The sequence below is a fragment of the Canis lupus genome, chromosome 6, assembly GCF_048164855.1.
Source record: "Canis lupus baileyi chromosome 6, mCanLup2.hap1, whole genome shotgun sequence".
NCBI lineage: Eukaryota > Metazoa > Chordata > Mammalia > Carnivora > Canidae > Canis > Canis lupus.
The window spans coordinates 42,508,544-42,522,150 of NC_132843.1; the positions used below are offsets into that span (position 1 = coordinate 42,508,544).

Genomic DNA, 13,607 nt, shown 5'->3' on the forward strand with positions numbered 1-13,607 from the left:
TTTTGCAAAACTGAAACTGCATCCCTGTTAAACAATAAGCCCTCATTTCTCCCCTCTCCCTCACCTCTGAAAATCATTCTACTTTTGCACTCTGTGAATTTAAGTATGAATTTTGTACCTAAGTACTTCCTATGAGTGGAGTCATTCAATATTTGTCCTCTGCCTGGCTTATTGCACTCAGCATAATGTCCTCAAATTTCATTTGTTTTGTAGCAAGTGTCAGATTTCCCTTTCTTTTTAAGGCTTTCATAGTATTCCATTACATGGATAGACCACAGTTTGTTCATGCATTCACCCGTCCATGAATGGGCTGCCTCTACATTTGGCTATTGTGAATAATGCTGCCAGGCATGTGGGTGCACAAGTATCTGTTCATGTGTCTGCTTTCTGTGCTTTGGAGGAATGCCCAGAAGTGGAATTGCTGGGTCAAATAGTAATTTTGTGTTTAGCTCTTTGAGGAACTGCCATACTATTTTCCATATTTTACTATTTTTGCACGATTTTAAATCTCCACCAGTAATGTACAAGACTGCTAGGTTTTATTAAAGTTTGTTTTAGTTATTTTAGAGAGGGAGAGAAAGTACAAATGAGAGGGGCAGAGGGAGAGGAAATCTCAAGCAGACTCCATGCTGAGTGCAGAGCCTGATGTGGGGGCTCGATCCCACAACTCTGAGATCACGACCTGAGATGAAACCGAGAGTCACGCTCAACTGATTGGGCCACCCCGACACCCCCAGACTGTCCATTTTTCCATGTCCTTACCAACACTTGTTATATCCTTTTTTTTTTTTACTTTTATTTGTGTTTAATTTATGCAGAATTTACTCCCAGGCCATAAGCTTTTGTTTCTTCAGCTTCTTCTGGGATGTCTTTGTCTTCTGTGCAGCCTCCTCTGCTGGTTTAGGAACAATTTTGTCTTTCCTGTCAGGACCGTCTCCATGACGCAGGGAGAGCTTATGCAATGGGTTAGTCTGACCATGAGTCCTAAGAGTTCTGCACCACATCTTGGGGGTTTTGCTCACCTGGATGTTCTCTGGCCAGATAATCTACATCTAAACCCTTCAGATCAGCATTACTCTCTGTGTTTTTAAGTACATGAGGTAAAATTCTAGCACTCTTCTTGGGGCCCTGAGCCTGTGTCCAATATGGGCACACCTGCCAAGTCCAACGTCACAGCGATAGCGTGGCACATGCTGCTTCTGCAAAGCGACACCCCTCATGTACCTGGTGGCTTTTCAGGTATGCCTGTCCTTGCTAGTCTGCGCAGTCTCACCTGTGTTTAAGTGAACACTAAGATCTGAAACTCTTGATTTGCATGACTTTTCTGGGTCAAGTGGATAGCAAACCATCTTCAGAGATCACATCCGGCTGTTTCCGGGAAGAGCAACACTTGTGACATTAGCCATCCTGATGGGCGCACTGCAGCGTCTCATTGTGGTTCTGATGCACGATTGTCTAATGATTTATGAGACTGAGCATCTTTTCTTGCACTGCCAGCCATTTGTATATCTTCTTTAGCAAAATGTTCAAGTCCTTTGCCCATTTTTGAAGAGATAGTTGGGTTTTTGTTGTTGCTGGATTTGGGGCTTTCTCTTGTTCTGCCTATCAGTCCCATATGAGCTGTGGGATTTGCAAATATTTGCTCATGTCCTGTGGGTTGTCATACTATTTAGTGGTTCATGTTAAGGAAACTGCATTTTTGGAATTTTAAATATTCATAATGTTCAAGACAATTTGGCCTTTTCAAGTAATGGACTTTTTTAAGATTTTATTTATTCATGAGAGACACACAGAGAGAGAAGCAGAGACACAGGTAGAGGGAGAAGCAGACTCCCTGCGGGGAGCCCGATACGGGACTCGATCCTGGAACCCCAGGATCACACCCTGGGCTGAAAGCAGATGATCAACCACTGAGCCACCCAGGAGTCCCCCAAGTAATGGACTTTTGAGTTATAACTGAGAGTGTGTAACTGAGTAATGGATTCAGATTTTATGTGAAAATCTTCTTGAGTTTACATGAAGTGTTGGAAGATTTAGGCTTTACCACAGTCATAAATTTATTAAAATTCTTTTTTTTTTAATTTTTTTTTTTTTTTTTTTTTTATGATAGTCACAGAGAGAGAGAGAGAGAGAGGCAGAGACACAGGCAGAGGGAGAAGCAGGCTCCATGCACTGGGAGCCTGATGTGGGATTCGATCCCGGGTCTCCAGGATCACGCCCTGGGCCAAAGGCAGGCGCCAAACCGCTGCGCCACCCAGGGATCCCAAATTTATTAAAATTCTTAAATTCAAAGTATGTGGAAGATGTATCAGTCAGATCAACTAAAGTTCTTAAAAAGGAAATTGAAATTATACCATGTTTAAAGGAGTGTCATTAAGCAAGTTTAGAAATGCAAACATTCATTAATCAAAGGCCTCTGGAGAATAACTCTCAACACTGCTTAGATTAATAAATATACAGGGGACGCCTGGGTGCCTCAGTGGTTGAGCGTCTGCCTTTGACTCAGGGCCTGGTCCCAGATTCCCGGGATTGAGTCCTGCATCCGCTTCCTTGTATGGAACCTGCTTCTTCTCCCTCCGCCTGTGTCTCTCTTTCTGTATCTCTTATGAGTAAATAAATAAAATCTTTAAAAATAATAATGATAAATATACATGAGCACCTGGCTGGCTCAGTTGGTGGAGCATGTGATTCTTGATCTCAGGGTGGTGAGTCCGAGCCCCACATTGGATGTAGCAAGTACTTAAAAATAAAATCTTTTAAAAAGAATAATAACATTTTAGCAATATAGAGAGGATAATATTTGTAAGTTGAACTCAGAGGCCTAATATAGAGCTAGGTTTCTAAATTTGTAACTAATGAGATGAGGACTAATTTTAAACATAAAGCAGTTGTTGCTGTGCCCTTCAGGGACTTTGATATCTTCGTCATGAGCCTCACAAGAGAATCTGAGCCACTTCATCCAAGCCAAAGTACATATAGATCTTTGTATGAAATTTCCAAAGGTTGCCTTTCGCATCCCTGGTGCCACATTGCCTGGTTTCCTCATCTTGATTCAGATCACTCTGTTGCTGCATCTCTTCACTGGTCGTCTATTAGAGGCTGACAGACAGGGTACCTCCTGCATCCAGGCGTTTTGGGTGCAGAGAACAGGGTCCCTGCCTTCTTTCAGGGGTGATGCTTACCTTTACAGTACAGGGTGAGGGGTTCTGGAAGGGAGGAGGCTCTGGGAGCTTCATGAGCCCCACTGCCACCTGGAAATGTAATGGAAGGCTTCCTGGAGGAGGTGGCATCTAAGCTAAGACTTAAAGGATAAATAGGAGTTTGCCACTAATGTGAGGAAGGTAGTCCAAGAGGAGGAACCAGCACCTCCAAACATCCAGCGGCAAGAAACCCTAGGGGGCTATTCCCTTCCTGGAGGCTGCAGGCTCAAGAGGTCTTACCCCCTGGACCATCTTGGGTTCCCCAGGGCATCACAGTGAAGAACAGTGCAGATGCTCCAAAGGGGGCGACTTGGGGCATTGAGTCGTGCCAGAGGGCTGCGACCGACCCCATGTGCAGTTCAGCTCCCTCCCCAGGGTGGCGGTCCCAATTCAGAGCTGGGCGTGCAACACCCTGCAGCATGCTGCAGACCATAGATCTGCCTGGAAACAGGGGCGGGTGAGGTTGAGGGGACTTGCTTCCTCCTCCAAGGGAAACCCCCATATTTAGGAAGTATGGGCTTTTAACATTTTTTTTTTCATTTCTAAAATTCAAATATTTAAAACTCAAAACGTCTATAAGGAAGCAGTGAAAAGGCAATCTCTATCTCAACCCTTCCCCCAGCCAGCATTTCCCACCCCAGGACAGCTTCTGGTTCCCTCGCACGCATGCTTCCAGGCATCGCTGTGCACACCAGCACCTGTGCATCTGTGTGGAATTCCCTCAGATGACAGTGTGACCATTTGGATTGGAAATCATATCACATTGTGCAGTGTGTCCCAAAGGAGGTAAGGATATCTTCTGAAATGAACTTCAAACCAGGAGTAAATATAGCAACATAGAAGGACATGTTCCAAAATAGAATGTATGTAGAGTTCTGGTTTTGTTCGAAGAAGGTTATAATCTGTGACTGTTTTTTAAGAAGTCTGAGCTGCGGGGCACCTGAGTGGCTCAGGCCATTAAACATCTGACTCTTGGTTTCAGCACAGGTCAGGATCTCAGGGTCGTGGGATCGAGCCCCATGTCAGGTTCCATGCTCAGCTCAGAGTCTGGTTGGGATTCTCTCTCCCTCTCCCCCTCGACACCCCCTGTCTCTAAAATAAATAAATAAACCTTAAAAAAAAAAAAAAAAAAAAGTCTGAACTGTCCCAATCCAGAGGAGTCTAAGGAGACATGAAGGCAACATGAGATCCTGGAACACAAACAGGATGTTAGGTAAAATTTAAGGACATCTGAGCTGTATTCACCGTCTGTGGACAGTGGTGTTATTCAGCCGTTGCAGAGAAGGAAACCCTGCCCGAGGGGACATCATGGATGAACCTGGAGGACATTCTGCAGAGTGAAATAAGCCAGTCACAGGAAGACAAATTCTGCATGATCCCGCCTGTGGAGGGATCCCAAATTGCCAAGCTCATAGAAGCAGAGGGGGCTGAGTGGGGGCCAGGACGGGGGAGATGAAGAGACGGGGAGATGCTCGGTAAGGGGTATAGAGTCTCAGTTTTGCCAGATGCCTAAGTTCTAGAAACATCCTGGGCCGCGGCGTGCCCGCTGTTGATAGCACACTTAACAGTTTGTGAGGACGGAGATCTCCTATTAAATATTCTTACTACCATAAAAATAAAAATGTTTTTAAAACTAAGGAAATCTGAAGAAATTACGGACTTTAATGGAGTCATTAACGCATCAGTACTGGTTCATTCCTTGTAACAAATGTACCGGAATAACGTAAGCCGTTAATGACAGGGAAGCTGGGTGTGGGTTCGTGGGAACTTCCTGTACTGTCCTCACTCTTTTTCTATAAATCTGAAATTGTTCCAGAATAAAGGCGCCTGGCTGGCTCCATCAGTGGAGCACAGGCCTTTTTTTTTTTTTAAGTAGGCTCCACCCTGAGATCACGACCTGAGCCAAAACCGGGAGTCAATCACTTAACCCGCTGAGCCACCCAGTGCCCTGAACATTCTAGTCTTGACCTTGGGGTCATGAGTTCAAACCCCACGTTGGGCATCAGGATTATTTTTTTAAAATTATTCCAAAATAACAGATTTATTTTTAAAATTCTGGAAAGAGAACACAATGTTCTCTTCATGTGCTTTTTCCCCCTTTTGATTTATCTGTTTTCCATTTCTTATGGTAAACATATGTTATTTATGTAATGAATTCACAACTGACCAGAACATTAGCTAGTCATGGTGCAGGGCTCCAGGCGCTCTCTGGGCCACCTACCTGCCTGGGAACAGACTGCCCTCAGAGGGGCTCTGGAGTGCCTGGAACCCACTTGCCCACCCTTGGCTTGGATGTGTTCCAAGGGTCCAGCACTCGACTCAACCTTGAAAACGTTTCTCCACTTTAAAAAATTATGCATTAAAAAAAAATAAAAAAATAAAAAATAAAAAAAAATAAAAATAAAAAATTATGCATTGAATTTACATCCCTTATAGAAAAATTAGGAGATCCAGAAGTGCCTGGGTGGTTCAGTGGGTTAAGCATCTGCCTTTAGCTTGGGTCATGATCTTGGGTCCTGGGATCGAGTCCTGCATTTGGGCTCTCTGTTCCACAGGGAGTCTGCTTCTCCCTCTCCCTCTGCCCCTCCTCCCTGCTGGTATGTGTACTCTCTCTCTCAAATAAATTAATAAAATCTTTTATCAAAAAATTAGGAGGGGACACCTGGGTGGCTTAGCAGTTGAGTGCCTGCCTTCGGCTCAGGGTGTGATCCTGGAGACCCAGGATGGAGTCCCACATCGGGCTCCCTGCATGGAGCCTGCCTCTCTCTCTGCCTGTGTCTCTGCCTCTCTCTCTGTGTCTCTCATGAATAAATAAATAAAATCTTTAAAAAATTAAAAATTAAAAAAATTAGGAGGGACAGAAAGAGTAAAAAAATAAATTAACACTTGAAATTGTCTTGCTCAGAGACAACTTTATATATATTTGTAGTTTATCCTTCCAAATTTAAAATTTTATATACATATGAGTTCATATACTTACCTATCCATACATATACATACACATACAGTTCATGTACACACGGTGTATAAATATGCACACATAGGACTGCTTTCAAAAATTAGATATTTGTCTTGGTAATTTGCTTTGACCACTTTGAACTGTTTTATATGTTAAATGAATACATATTTGCACTGTCATATTAAACAGGTGTATTGTATTACAGTGTAAACTATAATCTGTTTCAGCCTCTAATGCTACAATATACAGTTTTTTTCCCCTACTCCTTTGTTTTAAAGGTTTTTTTTTTTTTTTTAGTTTTAAGTGACCTTGACACCCAGCGTGGGGACCCCGAGATCAGGAGTCGCATGCTCTACGGGCTGAGCCAGCCAGGCACCCCACCCCCCCTGTCTTTATTAAGCAGCATTTGCCAAGTGCCACCATGAGCCACGAAGTGTTCTGGGCTCTGGGAACTTGGCAGTGCGTGAACAGCCCGGCCCTGGCCTCACAGGGCTCATGATCTGCTGGGTAGGGGGCATGGCAGCGGTCTGTCCCCTGCAGGGCACCTGTGAAGGCCAGGAGGGGCACCTGTGCAGCTGGAGCATGGGGTGGGTGCACAGCCAGCCTGGGTGGCCGCTGCCATGGGGCCCCGGGGGCGTGGCACCTGCTGGCCGAGCTCTGGAGGGAGCACAGCCTGGGTGGACACGCTGAGGGCCGGGGCTGCAGCCTCCTCGGCTCTGGGGTCCTCTCCACCCTGGGCTGCCTGTGCTCTGTCCCCCAGGGCTGGACATCCACTTCATCCACGTGAAGCCCCCCCAGCTGCCGTCCAGCAGCACCCCAAAGCCCTTGCTGATGGTACACGGCTGGCCTGGCTCCTTCTACGAGTTCTATAAGATCATCCCGCTCCTGACTGACCCCAAGAACCATGGGCTGAGCGACGAGCATGTTTTTGAAGTTATCTGCCCTTCCATTCCTGGCTACAGCTTCTCGGAGGCATCCTCCAAAAAAGGTAGGGAGGCGGGGGGGGGCTGGTGGGGGCCAGGTCTTCACGCAGGCGGGCATGGGGCTGGGACGGCTCCCTTCGGATGGCCCGTGCACCTGCCCAGGCCCTGCCGTGTGCAGTGGGTGAGGGGCGGGCAGGGCCGCGGCCCTGAGCAGCCAATGCTAGCCCGGGCGCCTGGACTCTCGCGCCCTCAGGAGCTCCCCACACGGCAGCAGGTCCACGTCTGGGCCAGCAAGGCCCACCAAGCCCCGCAGGGAGTACAAGCCCACAGAACCTCACCGGTGCTGGCCGAAGCCCGTGCACCCTCACTGCTTGGCCGTCCACGCACTGCCCCTCTCTCCACACCGCCTGCTGGGCCCTGGGTCTCGCTCCCAGGGGCCCTAAGATGCCTCCTCCCCCACTGTGAGCTGCTGTCACCCCAGCATGGGGCAAGGGGGCCAGTGAGGAATTCCATAGGAGCCCGAGAGGGCCCCAGGAGTGACATCTCTGTGACTCTCTTCTCTTTCCCCTTCAAACCAGGCTTGAATTCAGTGGCCACTGCCAGGATCTTTTATAAACTGATGCTGCGGCTCGGCTTCCAGGAGTTCTACATCCAGGGTGGGGACTGGGGGTCCCTGATCTGTACCAACATGGCCCAGATGGTACCCAGGTGAGGGTCACTCTTGGGCATGTGAGACGGCCATCTGTGCAGGGCCACAGGGTCTGCCCGGACGTGCCATCTGAGCTACAGCGCATCCTGTGGGCCTAGAGGAGAGGAGGAAAGGTCCCCCGTCCCCCTGCTGTGCTTGGGGCACCTTGACGTGCATTCCCTCTCTATTTGCTATCACATGGGGCTGGGGACTCTGGGCCAGGTGCACAGGCAGAGAGGCCCAGCCAGATGAGGAAAAAGTCAGACAGTAGACCTTTTTGGTGGCCCATGTCCTGGAAGAGACCAGAACTTTCTGGAAGCTGTATTATCCTTCCCAACCCCCTCCTCCATGTCCAGTGGCCACCCCAGAGGGACAGATTCCCAAAGGGGCCAGGGCAGGCGTCTCAGCCCCATGGCCTCCCCCAGCCCTGATGCCAGCCTCACCTGGACCCTCTGTCTGCCCTCAGCCACGTGAAAGGTCTGCACTTGAACATGGCTCTGATATTAGGTCCCTACATCCTGACTCTGTTATTGGGACGGCGTATCTTGAGTCTTCTCGGCTACACCCAGAGGGATCTGGAGCTGCTGTACCCCTTCAAGGAGAAGGTTTTCTACAGCCTGATGAGGGAGAGCGGCTACATGCACATCCAGTGCACCAAGCCTGACACTGTGGGTGAGCACGCATTCAGGACACTGCAGCCTCCTCCCGGGAGGTGCCCACACCCTTCCATGCACCCAGCCAGGCGCCAGCCAGGGGCCCTCACTTGCCTCAGCAATGCTGCTCACAGGTGAAAACCTCCCGGGAGGGACCGAACTCTGTTTCTCGCGGCATTTCTGGGCATAGGTCAGCCAGTGCATGGCCGGAACATTCCAGACGCCTGCGTGAGCTGATTCAGTGGGCACCATGCCCTGGTCCCCTGACCCCTGCGCCCTGAGCTTGAGTCGGGGAGGGAACTTGGGGGCCCAGCAGCTCCAGGACTGGGGGGCTGGAGGGCATCAATATTCATTTGTAACTGTTCCCCTAATTTGGACTTTCAGGTTCTTTCTTACCTTTCACTAATCTGAGCGTATAAACTTAAAACCCCACCTCTTAAAAAAAGTTTATTTATTTATGTAAGTAACCTCTACACTCATTGTGGGGCTTAAACTCAACAATTCCAAGATCAAGAGTCGTATGCTCTTGATCTCAAGCCAGCCAGGTGCCCCCAAACACCACTTTTTTAAAAACAGCATTCATACATATTTCTTATCGGGGTCCCCCGAAGCTCCCCATGCAATGGATGGATCCCCCAGAAGCAGTGGGGGCAGTACCCCCACTTTTTCCCAGATGGGAGTTCCAAGGCCGAGGGTTATGTAGATGGGGGGTGCACGAGCATCCCAGGAGTTAGGGCAGAGCTGCATCACCCCATGACCTGGCGGCCTGCTCACTGGTCCCAGGCCTGAGTTCCTCCCTTACTTCTCCCCACACCAGGCTGTGCTCTGAATGACTCTCCTGTGGGCCTGGCTGCCTATATCCTGGAGAAGTTTTCCACCTGGACCAACCCAGAGTTCCGAGACCTGGAGAATGGAGGCCTGGACAGGTGAGACCCTACCTGCCAACCACCTGCTCAGGTCCCAGCAGCCATGGCCAGCACGTCCACCTCCTGCCCAATGCCCCTCAAGCCCTCACCTGGTGAACACAGCCCCAGCTCCTCCAGATGAGGCCGCGGAGGCACGGGGAAGTCTAGCCATTCGCTCCAAGCCTCACAGTGCAGTGGTCAAGAATAGGAAGCAGGGCTTCAGAATGTCTATGCTCCATTTGCTAAACAGCCCCCTTCTGGGATCAGTGGGTCCAAGGGGAGCAGCCGGGGCTTCCTCCTCCCGTACCCGGGAGAGCCAGGCTTGTGCCCACCTGGATGTGTGCCCTGGGGAAGCCAGCCGTGGAGGCAGCTGAGGGGAGCCTTGGAGGCCGTGGCTTCTTTAGCATGTGATTCCCAGGCCTCTGGCCCAACTCAGGCTCCAGGAGGTCGGCCCTGACCCAGCTTCTCCAGCATCCATCCCCTTCATTGCTCTGGGGACACCCAGGGCACCAGACGCAGTGCTGGGGTGGGAGGAGGGAGAGATGGGGCTGGCTCCCACCTCGGAGATAGGGACCGTGTGTAGGTTGTGCTCTAGGCCCCACTCCTAGAATGGGGCCCGGTATGCAGCAGGCACTCGACAGATACATACTAGAGGTGAGCTCGGAAAGGCTGTGGGAGTCCCGAGAAAGGAGGATTTGCTCTGTCTAAGGGGCAGGGAGGGGAAATGACTGGGAGAATCAATTAGGCCTGGGCCTTGAAGTATGGGTAGGAGTTTGCCAGTGGAAAGGGTAGAAGAGAATGCAGGCAGAGAGGAAAGCAGAAGTGAAGGCTGGAGTGGTAGACAAGTGAGGTGCCCTTGGAAAGGCTGACTTTGCCGAGGCGTGGAGCAGGTGCACGGGACCAAACTGTGAGCCCACTCACAAGCCCTCACCCTGGGATCTGTTCCCTGCCCCACACTGGGCAGGACCCAGGGGCAACAGGGATCCATCAGCAGCTCCTTGGCAAGGGGTGGCCCTGCTCCTTGCCCACAGTCCCTGCAGCCAAGGCTCGAGGCCCCCACTGATCCCCCCAGCCCTGGGCCTGGGGTTCCTGCACTGCTGCCTGGCCCCCTGCCCACACACACCAAAGCTTTGAGCAGGGCACAGCCGTGCTCAGCTCTGTAGTCTAGAAAGATCACTGAATGCTTGGGCAGAAATGGGTGCTGTGGTCCTTTTCAAGCTTTGACCAGAGCCAAGGGGGAGATGGGAGCCCTTGGCCACCTCGCTGAAAGTCAGTTCCCAGTTCCCAAGTTAAATGTTGATTCTGACCATTCACTTCTCATTGACTGGATTCCATCCTGTCACCACAGTAACATTTAAAAGGAAGTTCATCTTTCTCTCCTCCTGCTCCATGCTGCTGTTGCTAGAGAGGAAGGAGTGTATTTTTTTTTAAGATTTTTATTTATTTATTCATGAGAATACACAGAGAGGAGAAAGAGAGAGAGACAGAGACACAGGCAGAGAGAGAAGCAGGCTCCATGCAGGGAGCCCGACATGGGACTTGATTCCTGGTCTCCAGGATCTCGACCTGGTGCTAAACCGCTGAGCCACCAGGAGTGTATTTCTGAAGGGGAAGATGCTTTGTGAACGTATTCATCATTTCAGAGAAGTTTTCACATTTAATGCTAACATCCCACCCTGCGCCCCTCACCCGCTCCAATGGGAGCAGGGCAGGGGTGAATCGAAGGTTCCTTAAAATGTGGTGCTCCAGAGAAAAATGTGATTGGCCAGCTACAGCTAAACAGCTGACACAAACAAGCAAGTTCAGCAAATTGGCCGTTTTGGGCAAATCAGCATCTGATTAATCAACCAAACTTCCTGGCCAAGAGCTGGGGAGCCAAGTGGAGCTGCCGCAAGTTCCTCAATTCAGGCAGCAGTGACGTCAGCAGAGCCTGGGGTGGGGAGGAGCGGGGATTCTTGGGGGGCTGGGGCAGGGAGAGAGGAGAGGGGCGCAGGGACGACCAGGGCTCAGAGGGGACAGTGAAGGGGGAGGGAGGAGCAGGGGCAGAAGGTTCTACCTCCCTCCTCCCTGCTCAGGCCGGAAATAGGGCTTAAGGAGGAGGAGCCCCTGCAGTGTGTGGCATTTAGAAACAGAAGCGCTTCTGGATTGTGAAGGATATATGTGGATTTGTATACAGACGTGTGAGCACACGTGTGAGGGTTGTGTCAGTGAGGAGGGGCTGGGCAGAGGTGGCCCCACTTCTGGTGGACATGCTGGGGGGGAGCTGAGATCTGGAGCCCATGGAGGGGTCAGGAGGAGATGACCTTCTCTGCTCTGGGGGATGGTTAGCAGGCAGTGCCAAGGAGCGGCCTCCGGGTACAGGGAGGAGCTCTGGCCTCCTGGCTGCAGGGGGAGGATGGAGCCTAGTGAGAAGCCCCTAGCTGAGTGGGGGGCAAGGGTGAGCTGACAGTTGCAAAGGGGTGCTGAGGCATGGGGAGGCAGGAGAGAGGGGACGGGGCACAGAGGGGAGGCGGGAAGGCTGGCCTGGGGGGCCTTGGGCAGCAGACCATGGGCTGGGAAGGGAGAGATAGAGGCTGCAGGCTGGGTGCAGGGAGGCAAGAGCTCTTGGAAGCCCCCAGATCTGGAATTGAACAGGGAAGGCCTGAGCAGAGCTGCTCCTGGAATAGGATTTCCCCAGAGGGGAAGGCAGGCAGGGTAGGGGGCTGTCAGACACCCGATGGTGGGGACTCGTCCGGTCCACAGAGCCCGAGTCCCCCAGGGTCTAGACCATCAGGTGGGTCTGGGCTGCAGAAGGTACAGGGCTGAGGGCATCAAGGGTGTATCATAGAAGTGAGGGGGATGGGGAGGGAAGCCAGTGGGTCCGGGTGCAAGGGGTGCTATCCTGGGAGGGAAGTGCAGAGGCTGGTGGGGCAAAGATGAGTGGGGGGCACAGGGGCAGAGGTGGATACCCAGAGGGCACGTGCAGTGGGCCCCATGGCGGGCTCCCGGGCTTCTGGACACAGGGTAGAGTGAGCCCAAGGGCAGGTGGGGCCAGGGGAATGTGGAGTCTCAGGGTCCACAGACCACATGTGCCCCAACAGTAAGAACCAAATGGCTCTTTTCTCGCCAAGCATGGAGGCCTGCTGCCTGGGTGGGGTCCCCCCACTCAGCAGTCCCGGGGTGAGGAAGAAAGGGGTGTCCTGTGCTGAGTGGGAAGGTGTCTGCAGGGCCCCATGGCTCCCACATGGGATGACACAAGCTTGGCAGGAGGCTTACAGGCAATGCCAGGTGGATCTAGGGGCTCTAAGGGCCTGGAAGCTGGGATCCACCCAGGGCCTGGTTGTGGTGAGCCCACCTGGGGCTGGCCTGAGGGTGGCCTGTACAGAGGGCCCAGGGGTGGTGACCAGCCCAAAGCCGCTGGGTCCCGCTGACCTCGCCTGCTCGTCCCCTGGGCTGAGCCTCTGGGGATGGGCAAGGAGGGGGTGCGCTGACACTGCCCAGGATGACAGTGGCAGCCAGTGTAGCCTGGTCCTGTTGTTGTGGCAGCTGGCGACCCTGGGCCAAGCCTGCCTGTGCCCAACCTTGGGTGCACTCTGACGAGGAAGCCAGACAGGCAGCGGGGGTCCTGGCCTGTGTCTGCAGCCTGAAAGCCTGCCCCTGAGCCGCCTTCCGGTTCTGCTCTCATAGGAAGTTCTCCCTGGACGACCTGCTGACCAATGTCATGCTCTACTGGACCACAGGCACCATTGCCTCCTCCCAGCGCTTCTACAAGGAGAACCTGGGGCAGGGCTTCATGGCCAACGCGCATGACCGGTGAGTCTGGCTGAGCCCACACTGGGCCCCTGCCCACGGGCTTCTGGGCTGGGAGCAGCAGGACCACCGGCTGTCGACCCCAAGGAGGCATATTTGACAGTGGGACAGTACAGCTTTGCCTGCCAGGTGCCCAGGTGCCTGGGATGAGGACACGATGTAATGAGCTCACAGAGGGAAAGCAAGCTGGCCGCAGACCACCAGGATGCTGGCCCGGCTAGCAGTGACGGTTCTGAGGCTTCCAGACTCTTCGGGGGCAGCAAAGAGGAGCTGGCTGGGGGTGTGAGAAGCTGCCCCGTCCCACTCAGCCATGTTCTCCAGAGAAGAAGGCCCCCAGTGGTTGGATTGGAGGGAGCGGTTAGAGCCCTGGGTCTGTCCTCCTCCTTACGGCTTCCTGTGGCTGGTGAACAGACCCCCACCCCATCCTGGAACCCCTGCTACGGGGCAAAGACGGGGACCAGGAGGCCACCTCACCCCTCACTGGGACCTC

The 13,607-nt window shown here is 52.2% G+C and overlaps 1 protein-coding gene across 2 annotated transcripts in view; it reads left to right on the forward strand.

Annotated features, from left to right (window-relative positions):
* EPHX1 (epoxide hydrolase 1) overlaps nt 1-13,607 on the forward strand; it is a 34,971-nt gene that overhangs the window by 20,904 nt on the left and 460 nt on the right. For both annotated transcript variants that reach the window (XM_072830184.1, XM_072830182.1), the window contains 5 exons: nt 6,920-7,147; nt 7,661-7,790; nt 8,237-8,442; nt 9,241-9,349; nt 12,995-13,120. In XM_072830184.1, the coding sequence (XP_072686285.1) occupies nt 6,920-7,147; nt 7,661-7,790; nt 8,237-8,442; nt 9,241-9,349; nt 12,995-13,120 (799 nt within the window). The remainder of the gene's footprint in view (nt 1-6,919; nt 7,148-7,660; nt 7,791-8,236; nt 8,443-9,240; nt 9,350-12,994; nt 13,121-13,607) is intronic.